The 14,677-nt window shown below is 43.0% G+C and overlaps 1 protein-coding gene across 1 annotated transcript in view; it reads left to right on the plus strand.

The window, feature by feature from the left end:
• Nucleotides 1–9,852: 9,852 nt before the first annotated feature.
• The window catches only part of LOC126030995 (acyl-coenzyme A synthetase ACSM2B, mitochondrial-like), a 28,608-nt gene continuing 23,783 nt past the window's right edge, over nucleotides 9,853–14,677 (plus strand). Inside the window, exons 1-3 of the mRNA XM_049789265.1 lie at nucleotides 9,853–9,985; nucleotides 11,746–11,924; nucleotides 13,878–14,088. Of these exons, the coding sequence (XP_049645222.1) occupies nucleotides 11,754–11,924; nucleotides 13,878–14,088 (382 nt within the window). The 5' untranslated portion in view covers nucleotides 9,853–9,985; nucleotides 11,746–11,753. The remainder of the gene's footprint in view (nucleotides 9,986–11,745; nucleotides 11,925–13,877; nucleotides 14,089–14,677) is intronic.

The raw sequence follows: 14,677 nt of genomic DNA on the forward strand, positions 1-14,677 counted from the left end.
GAGAGAGAGAAAGAGCTGATAGAGGGCCAGAGAGATAGCATGAAGGTATAGCATTTGCCTTGCATACAGAAGGACGGTGGTTCGAATTCTGACATCCCATATGGTCCCTGAGCCTGCCAGAAGCAATTTCTGAGCATAGAGCCAGGAATAACCTCTGAGTGCTGCCGGGTGTGTCCCAAAAACCAAAAGAGGGGGGTGGAGAGACAGCACAGCAGCGTTCGCCTTGCAAGCAGCTGACCCAGGACCTAAGGTGGTTGGTTCGAATCCCGGTGTCCCATATGGTCCCCCGTGCCTGCCAGGAGCTATTTCTGAGCAGATAGCCAGGAGTAACCCCTGAGCACTGCCAGGTGTGGCCCAAAAATCAAAAAACAAGCAAACAAAAAAAAAAAAAACTGAGGGGTGGGGTGCTGATAGTCCTAGAGGAGATACACATAAAGATCTGAAAGATCTGAAGTCTCTTACCCTCAATTTGACCAGAATGCCAGGGACAAAGGGCAGGGAGCACCCTGGGGGCAGGAGTCCTGCTCAGTCTCTTATCTCTGGAGAAAGACAATCTTTGGAGATTTTACTTTAATTTCCTCTTTCCTGACACATCCTCTTACAAAATGTAAATCCCCTCTTAGGCTTAGTTAGCATTAGATAGGAATTTTGTCATCTGCCTTTTTTCCTATGATTATTCCTGAGCAATACTTGGAGGACAATCAGGACTCTCTGTCTAAGAGGCAATTAGCCTTCTGCCCCCATGCTGTCTCTCTAAAGTCTCTTGTTTACTTAATCCTCACAGTAACCCAGCTTCAGACCCATTCACCAGGAGCTGGACTCCAGCAACTAAGGATTTGGAAAGGGGGAAGCGCATTGTAGATACAGAGTGCATAGCCCTACCCAACCTGGCAAAGGTTTGATGATGGTTGAATTGTGGATTCCTAAGGCCCCCATCCTATTTCTGAAGGCCTCCCTGGAAGCATCCCAATGGTCTTCCTAGCCCAGTGCTCTCATCAGAGTCTCCTGCAATAGTCTCCATGATCTCAATCATCACGTGTGGGAGAGTGATCTCTTGACCTTTTTGGTAAAGCCATTGGATGATCATTTCCAGACTAGAGCCATTTGTGAAAATGGTAATAACAAAAAATTTTTTAACTCAAAGATTAAACAGGAAAACGTGGTACATTTTTTAAACTCAGAAGTTGTTTTTTTAGGAATCACTACACTAAACACAGCTTTGAATCAGCAGCATTTGAATTAGTAGCATTTAAAAATAGTCCCCATGGAGCCAGAAAGATAGCACAGTGGTAGGGCATTTGCCTTGCAGCATGCAGATTTAAGTCAGATGGTGGTTCAAAGCCTGGCATCCCATATGGTCCCCCATGCCTGCCAGGAGCAATTTCTGAGAGTATAGCCAGGAGTAACCCCTGAGAGCCACCAGGTATGATTCCCCCCCACAAAAATAAAATAAAATAAAATAAAAATGGTCCTCGAGCCCCCCCCCCTCAGGAATGATCAATGGGCACAACTAGGTGTGGTTCCCAAAAGAAAGGAAAGGAAAAAGTGAGAAAGAAAGAAAGAAAGAAAGAAAGAAAGAAAGAAAGAAAGAAAGAAAGAAAGAAAGAAAGAAAGAAAGAAAGAAAGAAAGAAAGAAAGAAAGAAAGAAAGAAAGAAAGAAAGAAAGAAAGAAAGAGAGAGAAAGAAAAGGAAGAGAGAAAGAAAGAAAAAAGAAAAAGAAAGAAAGAAAAAGAAAGAAGGAAGAAGCAAGAAAAGGAAAGAAGAAAGAAAGAGAGAGAAAGAAGAGAGAGAAAGAAAGAAAAACAAAGAAGAAAGAAAGAGGAAGGAAGGAAGGAAGGAAGGAAGGAAGGAAGGAAGGAAGGAAGGAAGGAAGGAAGGAAGGAAGGAAGGAAGGAAGGAAGGAAGGAAGGATGGATGGAAGAAAAGAGAAAATGAGCAAATATGATGGGGGCTGGGGAGGAATCAGCATCCACGTGATAGTGACAAACAACAGAGTAAATTCTTGTGGGTTGGGTCAGTAACATATAACATGGCCATTAAGTATGTGTTTTGTGGGGGTGGGAAATTGAGCTTCATTAAATTAGAATTTCAAGTAATAGTTGTATAGTAGAGAAACATGACTTTCGAAGATTAAGAGAAATGTAACTGGGGAAATGACAATGCATCAAAATGTTCTTTGTATAGCACTGTCCAAACAAGTGGAAGCAAAAATAAATAAATGGGAATATATTAAACTAAGAAGATTTTGCACCTCAAAGGAAATAGTAAGTAGGATACAAAGGCCACACACAGAATGAAAGAAACTATTTACCCAATAGCCATCAGATAAGGGGCTAATATCTAGATACATAAGGTACTGACAGAACATAACAAGAAAAAAATATATAACCCCATCAAGAAGTGGGAGGAAGAAATGAACAGACACATCCTGAAAAAAGAAATACAAATGGCTGAAAGGCACATGAAAAAATGCTCCACATCACTAATCATCAGGAAGATGCAAATTAAAACAACAATGAGGTACCATCTCACACCACAGAGACTGGGACACATCACAAAGAACAAGAACCATCAGTGCTGGCAGGGATGTGGGGAGAAAGGAACTCTCATTCACTGCTGGTGAGAATGCTGTCTAGGCCAGTCTTTATGGAAAACAATATGAAGATTCCTAAATATACTGGAAATTGAGCTCCCATATGATCCAGGGATATGCCCTAGGAACACAAAAACACAATACAACAATGCCTTCTGCACATCTATATTCATTGCAGAGCTATTTACAATAGCCAGAATCTGAAAACAACTCAGATGCCCCACAACAGATGATTGGTTAAAGAAACTATGGTACATATACACAACAGAATACTATGCAGCCGTCAGGAAAAATAAAGTCATGAAAATTTCCTATACATGGATGGGCATAGAAACTATTATTCTGAGTGAAATAAGTCAGAGAAAGAGAAATAGACACAGAATAGCCTCACTCATCTATGGGACTTAAGAAAAATAAAAGACAGTATGTTGATAATACTTAGTAGACAATAGAGATGAAGGCTGGAAAGACTGACTCATGATACGAAGCTTACCACAAAGAGTGGCGAGTGCAATTAGAGAAATAACTACACTGACAACTATCATGACAATGGTAGTGAGTGAGAGAAATAGAATGCCTGTCTTGAATATATGCAGGGGGTGGGGGAGGAAGGAGTTGGGGGACATTGGTGGTGGAAATGTTGCACTAGTGAAGGAGGGTGTTTTTTTTAATGACTGAAACCCAACTATAAACATGTTTGTAACCATGGTGCTTAAATAAAGATATTATTTAAAAAATCATTTTAAAGTTCTTTGTGACAAACTTAGTCTCCATATCTACACCTGGCCAGCTAGATAGACTCACTCTGTTCTCAAAAGGAGGTAAACCAAGTCGTGAAAAATTATGAGTACACCACCACACAGCTGAAAGCTGGCAATCATGGGAGAGGGTGGACCAAATTTCCACCCTGCTGCATTCATCACCCACAATTACTGCTTTGTCAATGGCCCAGTTTCACCAGTCCTCTATGGCTCTCACAGAGGTATCAATCTGACCAAAACTCCAGTTTTGCCAGTTTGGGGCCTAATATCGGAAGGACTTTTTTTTTTTGGAGTGAATGAAGGCACCCTCCTCTTCCTTCTCATACTTTCAGAAGTCCTGGCATCCTAAAACACACCCAACAAAAGCCGCAATGTCAGCAATAGTGTTTGGAATTCTTCGACCACACTGCTACATTGTGGCCACATTCATGGCAGTGGGACAACTCCATTTTTGTTTAAAATTGTCATCTCCAGGGTCGGAAGGATAGCACAGTAGTAAGGCATTTGCCTTGCATGCAACTGACCCAGGACAAACTGTGGTTCAATCCCCTGGCGTCCCATATGGTCCTCCGAGCCAGGAACAATTTCTGAGCACATAGCCAGGAGTAACCCCTGATCGTCAACAGGTGTGGCTTGAAAACCATATTAAAAAAAACCCAAATAAACAAACAAAAAAAACCCTGTTATCTCCATAGGAATACAATGATTTACATATTAATGTTTCTCTGAAGCCACATAAAAGTTCAGAAACAAATTAATTAACAGAATGGTCAACTAGCAACAAGAGCTTACTAAACCTGACAACGATTTAATGACCTATTTGGAGATACAATAGTTTTCACTAATTTGCTTGTTATTGTACTGTTTTTTTATTTCTCTTCCTTCTTTATTTTTCTTTTTTAATAATTTCTCTTCCACTTAACTGGAAACAAATATATTATAATTAGCTATGTCAACTATGTGATGCATACTCTTTAAAGTAATTTTTAAACATTCTTAAATGCACTTCATGATCTTCCTGGTATTAAAAATGCCAAAATGTGCACACCACACTCTGACTCAAGTCCCAACCTTCCTTGACAATACATATTCAAAGGCAAGTCAGGATCCCATAGTGCCAATGAAAACCCAGCTTGAAGCCGCTGTCCAAGTTCAGAGCAGGAAACAGGTGACTGGAAGCATTAAGATCAGCTGTGCAGAGAAGCAGATGGAAGCTCCAAGTGATCCTAGTTTCCTGAGTTTATCTAATTCCCCCTCCCCACCAATGCTCCATCCACTCACCCATTAGCCCACTGGGTGCTGGGAACAGAAGCAGTTCAACTTCGAGGACTTTAACAGAGATTTAGAGCCAAATGCAAGAGAGTAGAAGTCTGGGGCCAGAGAGATAGTATAGTGGTATATAGTGGTAGAGTGCTTGTCTTGCACTCAGCTGACCTGGTTTCAACCTGACATCTGCTATGGTCCTCTGACTCTTCATGAATGATTCCTGAATGCAGAGTCAGGAATAATCTCTGAGTACTGCTGGGTATGTGGCAAGAAAAGTTAACAAAACAGTAACAATAAATAAATAAATAAATAAATAAATAAATAAATAAATAAATAAATAAATAAATAAAAAGAGGCTGGAAGTCAAAGGGGAAGGTGGTGGGATGACTGTGTGCATCTGGGATCTTTCATTAGTTGGCAGACAGTCATCATCTGTGTCTTCACATGACCTTGGTGCATGTATTTATGTTCTAATCTCTTACTTCAGGATCAGCAATCTTACCAAATTTTAAGGATTCACATTGGTGACCTTTTTAACTGATCACCTCTTTAACGGCCCCTTTTCTAAAAAGAGCTGCTTACGGAATCCTAAGGTTTGAAAACAGTGGACTCAGTAAATAAAGTGTTGTTGGGTAGCTTCTGGGTTTATTTGAAGCTACAGAGTGGAGACCAGGAAGACATGGACCCAAGAAGTCCTTATGTTGTGGCTTGTTTAGAGACACAACAGAGGAGCTCCTTCTCTCTTCCCAAATGTGCCCACTTTCCAGATGTAGGGTGTTTGTTGTTGTTGTTGTTGTTGCTTGGGTCACACATGGCGGCATTTAGGAGTTACTCCTGGCTCTGCACTCAGAAATTACCCCTGGCACACTCAGGGGACCATATAGGATGGCGGGATTCAAACCAGGGTCCATCCTGGGTTGGCCACTTGCAAGGCAATAACCCTACCGCTGTGCTCTACCTCTGGGCTCCCTATTTAAGTAGAGTTTTGATTGGTGGAAAAGTTGCCAAATTAAGATTGATTGGAGTCACTTTCTGGCTGGGCTTGGTTTACCTGACTGGTTTTCTTTTCTGGAGGTGGATATATCTAAGCATGCTCAATGATTTCAAATCTCTCAGACTCATTTTTCCCCCTATGTTTTGTCTCTTTGCTTTGGACCACACTCGGTTATGCTGAAGGCTAGTTTGTGCCTAACAGTGCTTGGTGAGGAGGAGGAAAAAAGGCAGTGTCAAACCCTGGCAAGTCACATGCAAGACTAGCACTTTACACACACATCCCCATGGTATTACCTTTTCAGCCCTTCAAATTCATGTTTGAATCACACTGGGCTGTCAATGAAAAAGTGACTGTGAGGTCACTTTGTTTATCTACAGTGCCAACTAGCTGGACTCCATCTCCACATCTGTAGGGAGACTTTAGCCCAGTATTCTTCAATCTTTCTACATGGACACCCATCCATGTACCAGTGTGGAAGTAGAATTTGGAATATATGTGTATATATATTATGTATAATAATAATATATATTATGTATAATAAGAAATAAGCATGTTTACAATATAGTAATTAAGGCCTAGCAATAACTTGTAATGCTTAAGCCAGATTCCTGTTCAAGTTAAACTTTTGCTTAAGTCAAACTTTTGCTGAACTCTTGCTAAAGTTCTATTATTTGTCCAAACACCCCCCCATCATAAGGTGTGTGATGTGCCAACAGAATGTTCCTGGCACGAGGTGCAGATGTACCAACAGAATGTTCCTGTCACAGGATGGTTCCTTCTTATCATAAGATGCATGGTGTGCCAAGAAAATATTCCTGACACAGGTGGTCCCACCCCGATCAGCTGACCATCAAACATCTGGCAGGATGGGCAACCTACATCAGCGAAGTCAGAATGTGCGATAACAAAGTTGCTTCACAGCTCCCCCAGAACCCTGAGTCATATTAAAAGAAAGCTAAATTGCTCACCCCCCTGTCCTATAAGCCCAAACCCTATAAAAACTCTCTTGCTTTGCTGTTCGAGGCTCCAGTCCTCTGTCTTTTACAAGAGCCGCAGCCCTGACTAGTCAGCTCAATAGATCTGCCCTTGCTAATTGCATTCTTGGAGTTGTCTTGGTCTCTAATTGAATGGAGGACCAGCATGGACCCTTTCACCAGCAATTGAAAACCACTGCTCAAGACTTTTCAATTGCTGAGTTATTGTGAAAATTCCATATAAGAAGGGCTGAAGAAGTAATACAGGGTTTAAGGTACTTGCCTTGCATGCGACTGACTCCAATTTGATTCCTGGCACTTCCTATTGTCACTTGAGTACTGGCAGAAGTGATTCTTGAGCAGAAAGTAAAGATTAACCATAGCCAGGTATGGTTCCAAACCAAACCAATAAATCAGCAATACAAGGAAAAAATATTTTTTGAAGGAAAACCTAATTTTCTGGTTCATAGATTTCCCTCATCACTATATTCAGAAGAGTAACCAGGGTCAAACTTCTTTTAAAAAGAGAGAGACAAGTAAATCTTTGAGAAGTTTAGTGAACTCATGTATTGCACTTTGTTAGTGAACCCTGTGAGGACAGAAATGGGCCTTCAGTCAGATATTCTCATTATTCATGGGAGGTGCCAAAGGAGACACAACACTGGCTTGATTATAGGAGGAAAAAAAGTGCTCAAGAATAAGAGAAAAGGAGGGAAGCAATAGGTGGAGGCCAGGAAGTTATGTGGAAGCAAAGCCAGGGGCTTCTTTGTTGCCTAGGAGGGCCAAGTTATCTATATCTAGCCAAATTGTTAGGCCACAACTAGATCTAAGCCACTCAGCTGAAAGTAGGGGACCCAAAATAGAATAGTTAAGCATAAAAGTGTATCTGTATCTGTTAAGGAGGAAGAAATGGAGGAGGGTGATCGGAGACCTATTTTTCACTCCTCAGGTCCTGGAATATCCCCCTTGGCACCTCCTCTAAGAGCCAATCTTCATCCCCAAATGAGGCCACTCCTCCAGTGAGTCTGAGATCTCAGACTGTTAGGATCTAAAGTTTAATTTAGAGTTTGATTTAGATTTGGCTTCTGTAACTTTGCTTTGCTGTACACCTAAGTACAGACATGACAGGTTCAAGTTTTAAGGTACAGAGACTACGCCCAGAAAAACAGCCAAAGGAGTACCAGACCAAAGGGGTAAATACCAATAAAACATCCATATAAGGCTAAACAGCAACAGACAGATGACCAGATGACATCCACATCCTGTCAAATGACATCCACACCTGGCCAGATGACACTGCACCCTGGCTCTGGAGGCACATGATTTTCTGTACAGCCCACACTGGCCATGCATCTGATGCAACATTTATCCTACAACCAATCCTAGCCATTTGGCTAATCCAAGTTTGATTAGAAACCAATCATTTTAAAGATCAATTACCGAGGGGCTGGAGCAGTGCCACAAGTGGTAAGGCATTTTCCTTGCATGGGACTGACCCAGGACAGACCTCACTTGGTTCCCTGACATCCCATATGGTCCCCCAAGTCAGGAGCGATTTCTGAGCACATAGCTAGGAGTAACTCCTGAGCATCACCGGGTGTGGCCCCAAAACAAAACAAAACAAAACAAAAAAAGATCGACTACCCAGAGATGGGAACCCCCTAGACTGGATCCCTAGGTACCCCATAAAAATGGCCTGTGAGCCTTTCTCAGGGTCATTATTTCTTAGGAGATGTTGGACTCCAGCATGTTGGAATAAACTCCTTTGCCTTTGCAATACTGCACTGTCACCCTCACGGTCTTTTAGATGGTGAATACTGAGTCCAAATATAACAAGACCAGCGACACCACAACACCAGAATCTTGTGGGGACCTCCAAATGTTATGGGGTCCCACAAAAAATTCAGAGTTGTAGAAAATTTTTAAGAATTTCTAGAATTTTTATTAGCTGGTGACTGCATGGGATGCTAGAACTAAATCATGTAGCCCTGTTTCTTTGTCTAACTAAGCCTTGTCTAAGGCTTGTTGCAGAAAAAGGGGAGGTTACACAGCTCTGGAGAAATCAACTGCAAAAATACTGATAAAAAGAACCAGGTAACACTATGTACCTAAAATATAATTGTGAAAGATTTTTAATCCACCGTGGTAAAAATAAAAATTTCTCAAAAAAAAAATCAGGTGAGCAGAGCCTGAGGGCATAGTGGTAGGGCTGCCTTGCACAGGGTCAACCCAGGATGGACCCAGTTTTAATCCCCCAGCATCCCATATGGTCCCCCAAGCCTGCCAGGAGCAATTTCTGAGTGCAGAACCAGGAGTAACCCCTGAGCACCACCGGGTGTCACCCAAAAAACAAAACAGAAAGAAAATCAGGTGAGCAAAGCTGAATAGAGTACTGTACAATGAGTAAGGAACTTGCCTTCAATACAGCCAACCCAGGGTTGATCTCTGGCATCCCATAGGGTCGTCTGAGCAACACCAGGAATGATCCCTTCGTGCAGAGCCAGTGGAAACCCCTAAGTACAGCTGGGTCTTCTTCCACCAAATAAACAAACAAATAAACAAACTAATTAATTAATTAATAATAAAGGATCAGGTGGGCAGCATAAGTGTGACCATCTATTTGGGTAATGTGTCTTTATTTGGGTGGTTCAAGTTTTTTGATTTTTGTTTGTTTAGAGCCAGAACTGATAGCATTCTGTGCTCAGAAATAATTGCTAGTAGGCTCAGGGGGCCATATGGGATGCTATCACTCCAGTCTCTACTTTTTGTTCTTTGCTAGTTGCACTATTTCCTTATCTTGGGAGAGTTCTGTTTTAGGACTCCTCTTTTCTCAGTAAAATTCTCTGTTGTCTTAAGGAATTGGCTGACTTATAATAAGGTGGTATATACACCATCACAATAAGAAAGCGCTTGGGCTCTCAGTCATAGTACTGGAGGAGCTCAGCTGTGGCAACTGGATAAAGAAGCTGAGGAGCATCATCAAGAGAGACTAAGAGTAAGAGGGAAACTAGGTGAGGAAAAGGGTTCAGGAGGAAAGAGCATATATACCAAGGCTATACTGAGCTCCCTAGTTGGAATAACAATGTATAATTGACTGTCTAAATCTTTCCATCCTTGCACTGCATGAAGAACAGTTCTGGCTGGTCTCCAGGGGTCACAGCAGGGACCAATGCCCACACTCCTCCAAGAAATAAGACTTTAGAATTGCCACAGTTAATGATTAGTTGCAAACCCCTCCCCTTAAAGAGTAGAAGGATTTTGAGCTCTCTACTTCATTAAGCTGTGCTCTCCCTGAAGGCTGCAGAGATTCAGGAAGGACTCAGGATCAAAGATGGTCTGCTCAGGAGAGTAGACCAAGAGATTCCCTGCTGAGAGACTCACTGATAAGATTTAGCAGGTGAGCAATGAGTAAAGAGCTAATGCAGGGAGCCCTGCTTCATGGTACCACGGCCAATCTCTAAATCAGAGATAGGAAGGAGAGGGGCCAGAAAGATAGCACAGCTGTAGGGCATTTGCCTGGCATGCAGCGGATTCATAATGGATGGCATTTCGAATCCTGCCATCCCATATGCTCCCTCGAGTCAGCCAGGAGTGATTTCTGAGCGCAGAGCCAGGAGTAACCCCTGAGCACTGCTGGGTATGCCACCCCCCAAAAAAGAGAGAGAGAGAGAGAGGTAGGAAAGGGAAGGGAGGCAAAATCCCTGAGAAAAGTAATTTACAATGCAAGGAGTCTAGGGTCTGGTGGGTTTGGGAGAGCAAGGCTGCCATTAGCATAGTAATAAGAACTGGTGAAAGTGGCTGAAAGAAGAACCCACTGAAAGCAGATGCTAAAAGCAGGGGGAAAGCAAGTAAGGAAGCTTTCCCTCTGGAGTTGAAGCAGAGGAATGAGAAAGAGAGCCAGGCCTGGAAAGAAAGAGAACCAGCAAGGGGCAAAGGGACTGAAATTCCCACTCAAGAGCTGGCAAGGAATCTTCATTTCTTGGGTTGTTTTTAATTTTTTAAGAAATGGGAAGCACTTGGGGGAGGAAAGAGAGGAGGGGCTTTCTTTTTTTTGGGGGGGGCCACACCCAGTAATGCTCAGGGGTTACTCCTGGCTATGCGCTCAGAAGTTGCTCCTGGCTTGGGGGACCATATGGGTCGCCGGGGGATGGAACGCGGTCCATCCAAGGCTAGCGCAGGCAAGGCAGGCACCTTACCTCTAGAGCGCCACTGCCCAGCCCCAGAGGAGGGGCTTTCATGGTGAGAATGTTGCACTGATGAAGGGGGAGGGTGTTCTTTTTATGACTGAAACCGAACTACAAACATTTTTGTAATCATGGTGCTTAAATAAAGATATTAAAAATTTTTTTTAAAAATAGGAAGTACAAGTGCCAAAGATCTATAACATTCTGGTTACTGGGTTGGGGGTTATCAGGCCTCTGGCTGGATTTGTGCTGGGTTACTTGAATCAAAGATCATTTGATTGAAATTCTGTACCCTCATCAAGGTACTCCTGGGGAAACTCTGACACCTCTTACACTACCTGATAATTATTCCCCAGGAGCCAAAGCATAGATGGAAACAGTAATGGCCAGAGTTAGAGTTTTTATAGTGTTAAGGTAGTATCTGTGTGTTAGGTGCAGTTTTCTGGAGCTCTCAGTTGAGTTTTGGTTGAAGGAAACAAGTTCCTGATCTTACTTGGCATTTACTATAGTCACAAGCAACTATGGAGGCACTTAATAATGCAGATTTTCCCCCATGGATCTGTGCTGGGTTCACCTCAACTCCAAGTATTCAGGGCATCGGGGCTGCAAGCCAATTACCTTCCTGGTCATAAAGGCAAGAGTTCCTGACCAAACCAACCACACCCAATCACATCTCCCTGATGAGAACATGTTCACAGTCACCAGCATGAAAATCAACAGGAATGTGTACTGTTTAGCAATAATCGTTCATCCAATATATCATTGTGTTCTTAGCCCAAGGGAATTATTATAGGGAGACAAGTGTTTCCAAACTGCTAAAATGGCTGGAGAGCTCCAGTCAAGAAAGATTACCCATGTTTGGGAAAAGGAAAGGGGGGAAACGGAAATGGAAGCAGGGTGCCGATGCAAATTTCATCATCACAGCCCACAAATTTCCTTTGAATTCCTTTCCTGCTCTTTCCTTCCTTCACAGGGCTGACCATGTACTGGCTCTGGAAATTGCGGGAGGCTTGTATCCGATGGGGACCTCAGAGCCGCACTATCCACATTTATGCCAGCCGACACACAGCCTTACAATGGGGCCACCAGGAAATCCCTGACAAGTTCAACTTTGTTAGTGATGTAATTGATCATTGGGCTGGCATGGAGAAGGTAATGAATGAGTGGGGAGGAGATTTGAGGCATGGCTTTTCAGGAATCTACCCACTCATCCCATCATATGTAGAGCGATCTGTATATACCAGAGTTCTGTGCCCACCTCTGTAGGCAATGAGTAAGATGCCCATCATCCAACATTCAATATTGGATTCAAGAGCAGGAGCTTGAGAGCATGGGCTTGACTGATACAGGGTACATGGATGTGATAGTCTCCCGGTGCAGCAGAATACGATGTCACTTTCTGTACTGTGTATGTTCTAGTGTGACTTCCCAGAGTGATGCAAGGACAAAGACAAAGGGGCTAGGATTCCCATGGGGCATTGCCATCCCCATGTTTAGAAGGTTGGGAAGCCCGGGACTCTTCGACAGCCATATAAAGTAGTCAGAGTCCAGAAAGGTTATTTACTTATTTTTAATTTATTAAGTTTTATTTTTCCTGTTTCCTATATTAGAAACATTTTTGCTGTTTCCTATATTAGAAATCAGAATTGAGGGGCAGAGAGATAGCATGGAGGTAAGGCATTTGCCTTTCATGCAGAAGGTCATCAGTTCGAATCCCGGCATCCCATATGGTCCCCCATGCCTGCAAGGAGCAATTTCTGAGCATAGAGCCAGGAGTAACCCCAGAATACTGCCGGGTGTGACCCAAAAATCACAAAAAAAAGAAAAAAAAAAAGAAATCAGAATTGAGAAATGGTTCTATCCCGTGTTTTAAAAATAATAGTGAACCTGAGACTGGAGCGATAGCACCAGGTATGGCGTTTGCCTTATACGTTCAATGTGTTCAATCCCCGGCATCCCAGAAAATTCCCAAACCTGCCAGGAATAATTTTTGAGTGTTGAGTCGAAATAACCCTTAAGTGCTGCCAGGTGTGGCCTAAAAACAAACAACAACAACAACAACAAAACAATGAACTCATGATACAACAACAAAACAGTGAACTCATGATGAAGAAGTTTCAGGCAACGTGTAGGTTTTCTTTCAAAAACAAAGACAGTGGGGGCTAGATACATAGTATGTAAGTACTATATGGTACTGTGGAGGGTTAGGGTTAGGATACACCAGGAAGGGTGATTTTGTGAGCACAGGGCTAATAACAAGCCCTGAGCACTGCCATGTGTAGCCACAAATGCTCTTCCTGCTTAAAATAATAATAATAATAATAATAATAATAATAATTAATAATTAATAATAATAATGAGCAAGTCTCATCACTGACACAAATGCTCCTCTCACCAAGAAAACAAACCTGAAAATAATGGCATAATTTTCCATTTTTGCAAGTGGAGTGTCTTCCTTAATATGAGCTATTGTGTTGTCCTCAGCTGCTGCAGCCATACTGCAACAATATCACTTGCATTTACTGGACTTGCCCTAACCTTGACAGAGGAGGAAAGGCCAAAGGCCATAATCCTACAGCTTTGCTCATTGCCTCTTTTTACCCAGTGTTGGGGTTACTTGCATTTTTGAACATTTTGGTTTGAGGGCCACACCTAGAAAACTTTGGTAGCTGCTCCTGGCTCCAGGGAGCAGTTCTGGTGATGCTGAGGAGAACCATGAAATGCCAAAACCCTCTAAGGGAGGGTTCCATATCCCAGGCATACCTACCAGCCTTTAGAGGGTCTCACCACTAAAGGAACCACCTTAATTGTGGGCCTCGGTGGCCTTAAGCACAGCCACCATTTGTCTCCAGAATGTTTTTGGTCAGTGCTAGGTGACTTTTTTTTAGGTGGGGATGAGGATTTGGCCATCATACCCAATAGAACTCAGCTCTTACTTCTGGCTCTGTGCTGACAGATTATTTTTATTGTTACTTGGGGGACTTGATGTGGTCCAGGGGATTGAACTGGGGTTGGTCCCATATAAGGCAAATACTTGTCCTCTTTGTTTATTTTAATAATAGAAAACATGATATTCTCTTATCTTCTTCCCTCTTCTGGCTGCAGGCTGGCAAGCGAGCTCCCAGCCCTGCTCTGTGGTGGCTAAGCAGTGATGGGCAGGAAATGAAGTGGAACTTCAGCCAGCTGAGTGAGATCAGCCAGCAGGTGGCCAACGTCCTTACAGGAACATGTGACTTGCAGCGTGGGGACCGTGTGACCGTGGTGCTGCCCCGAGTGCCTGAGTGGTGGCTGGTGACCTTGGGCTGCATGCGAGCAGGTAGGTGATGGACCAGCAGTGATAGGCAGTGCCCCTGGAGGAAGAATGCGGATGGCAGAGAAGAGCAGGTCCCCCCAACTTCTTGCTAGTACACAGTTCCCTGTGTGCTAAGCATTAAGTAAGCCAGAGACAATGAACCCAGAGAAAACCAAACAAGTTTGGGGACTTAGGTCTCAGCCCAGCCCATGGAGTTGTAAGGACAAATGGGCTAATGCCAACCTCACATTCACAGACACAGACCGATATGCCTGGCTGGATAGATCCTAGGCTATTCTTTAACTATGTTTTACTGCTCATATACATTGCCGGAGGTCAGGCTGAAATGGTGAAATAGAGCCTACCAACCTTCCCAGAGGAAAAGAGGCACCGGGGAGGCATGGAAACTGATGCTGATAGATGCCTATGGTGCCCCATAAACACTTATCTATGTCTGCTCTCCCACATCTATGCGTTGTCTAAGGCGGCCTTGATCTATTTGAATTATGTTACTTGTGTTATGAAAAAATGTGTATCCTTTGCTATCTGTTTCCTGAGACTAACTGAACAATGTGCATGGTGTCAGTGACTATAAAAACTCTACTGATCCCAA

This window comes from Suncus etruscus, chromosome 15, assembly GCF_024139225.1.
Source record: "Suncus etruscus isolate mSunEtr1 chromosome 15, mSunEtr1.pri.cur, whole genome shotgun sequence".
NCBI classification, from domain to species: Eukaryota; Metazoa; Chordata; class Mammalia; order Eulipotyphla; family Soricidae; genus Suncus; species Suncus etruscus.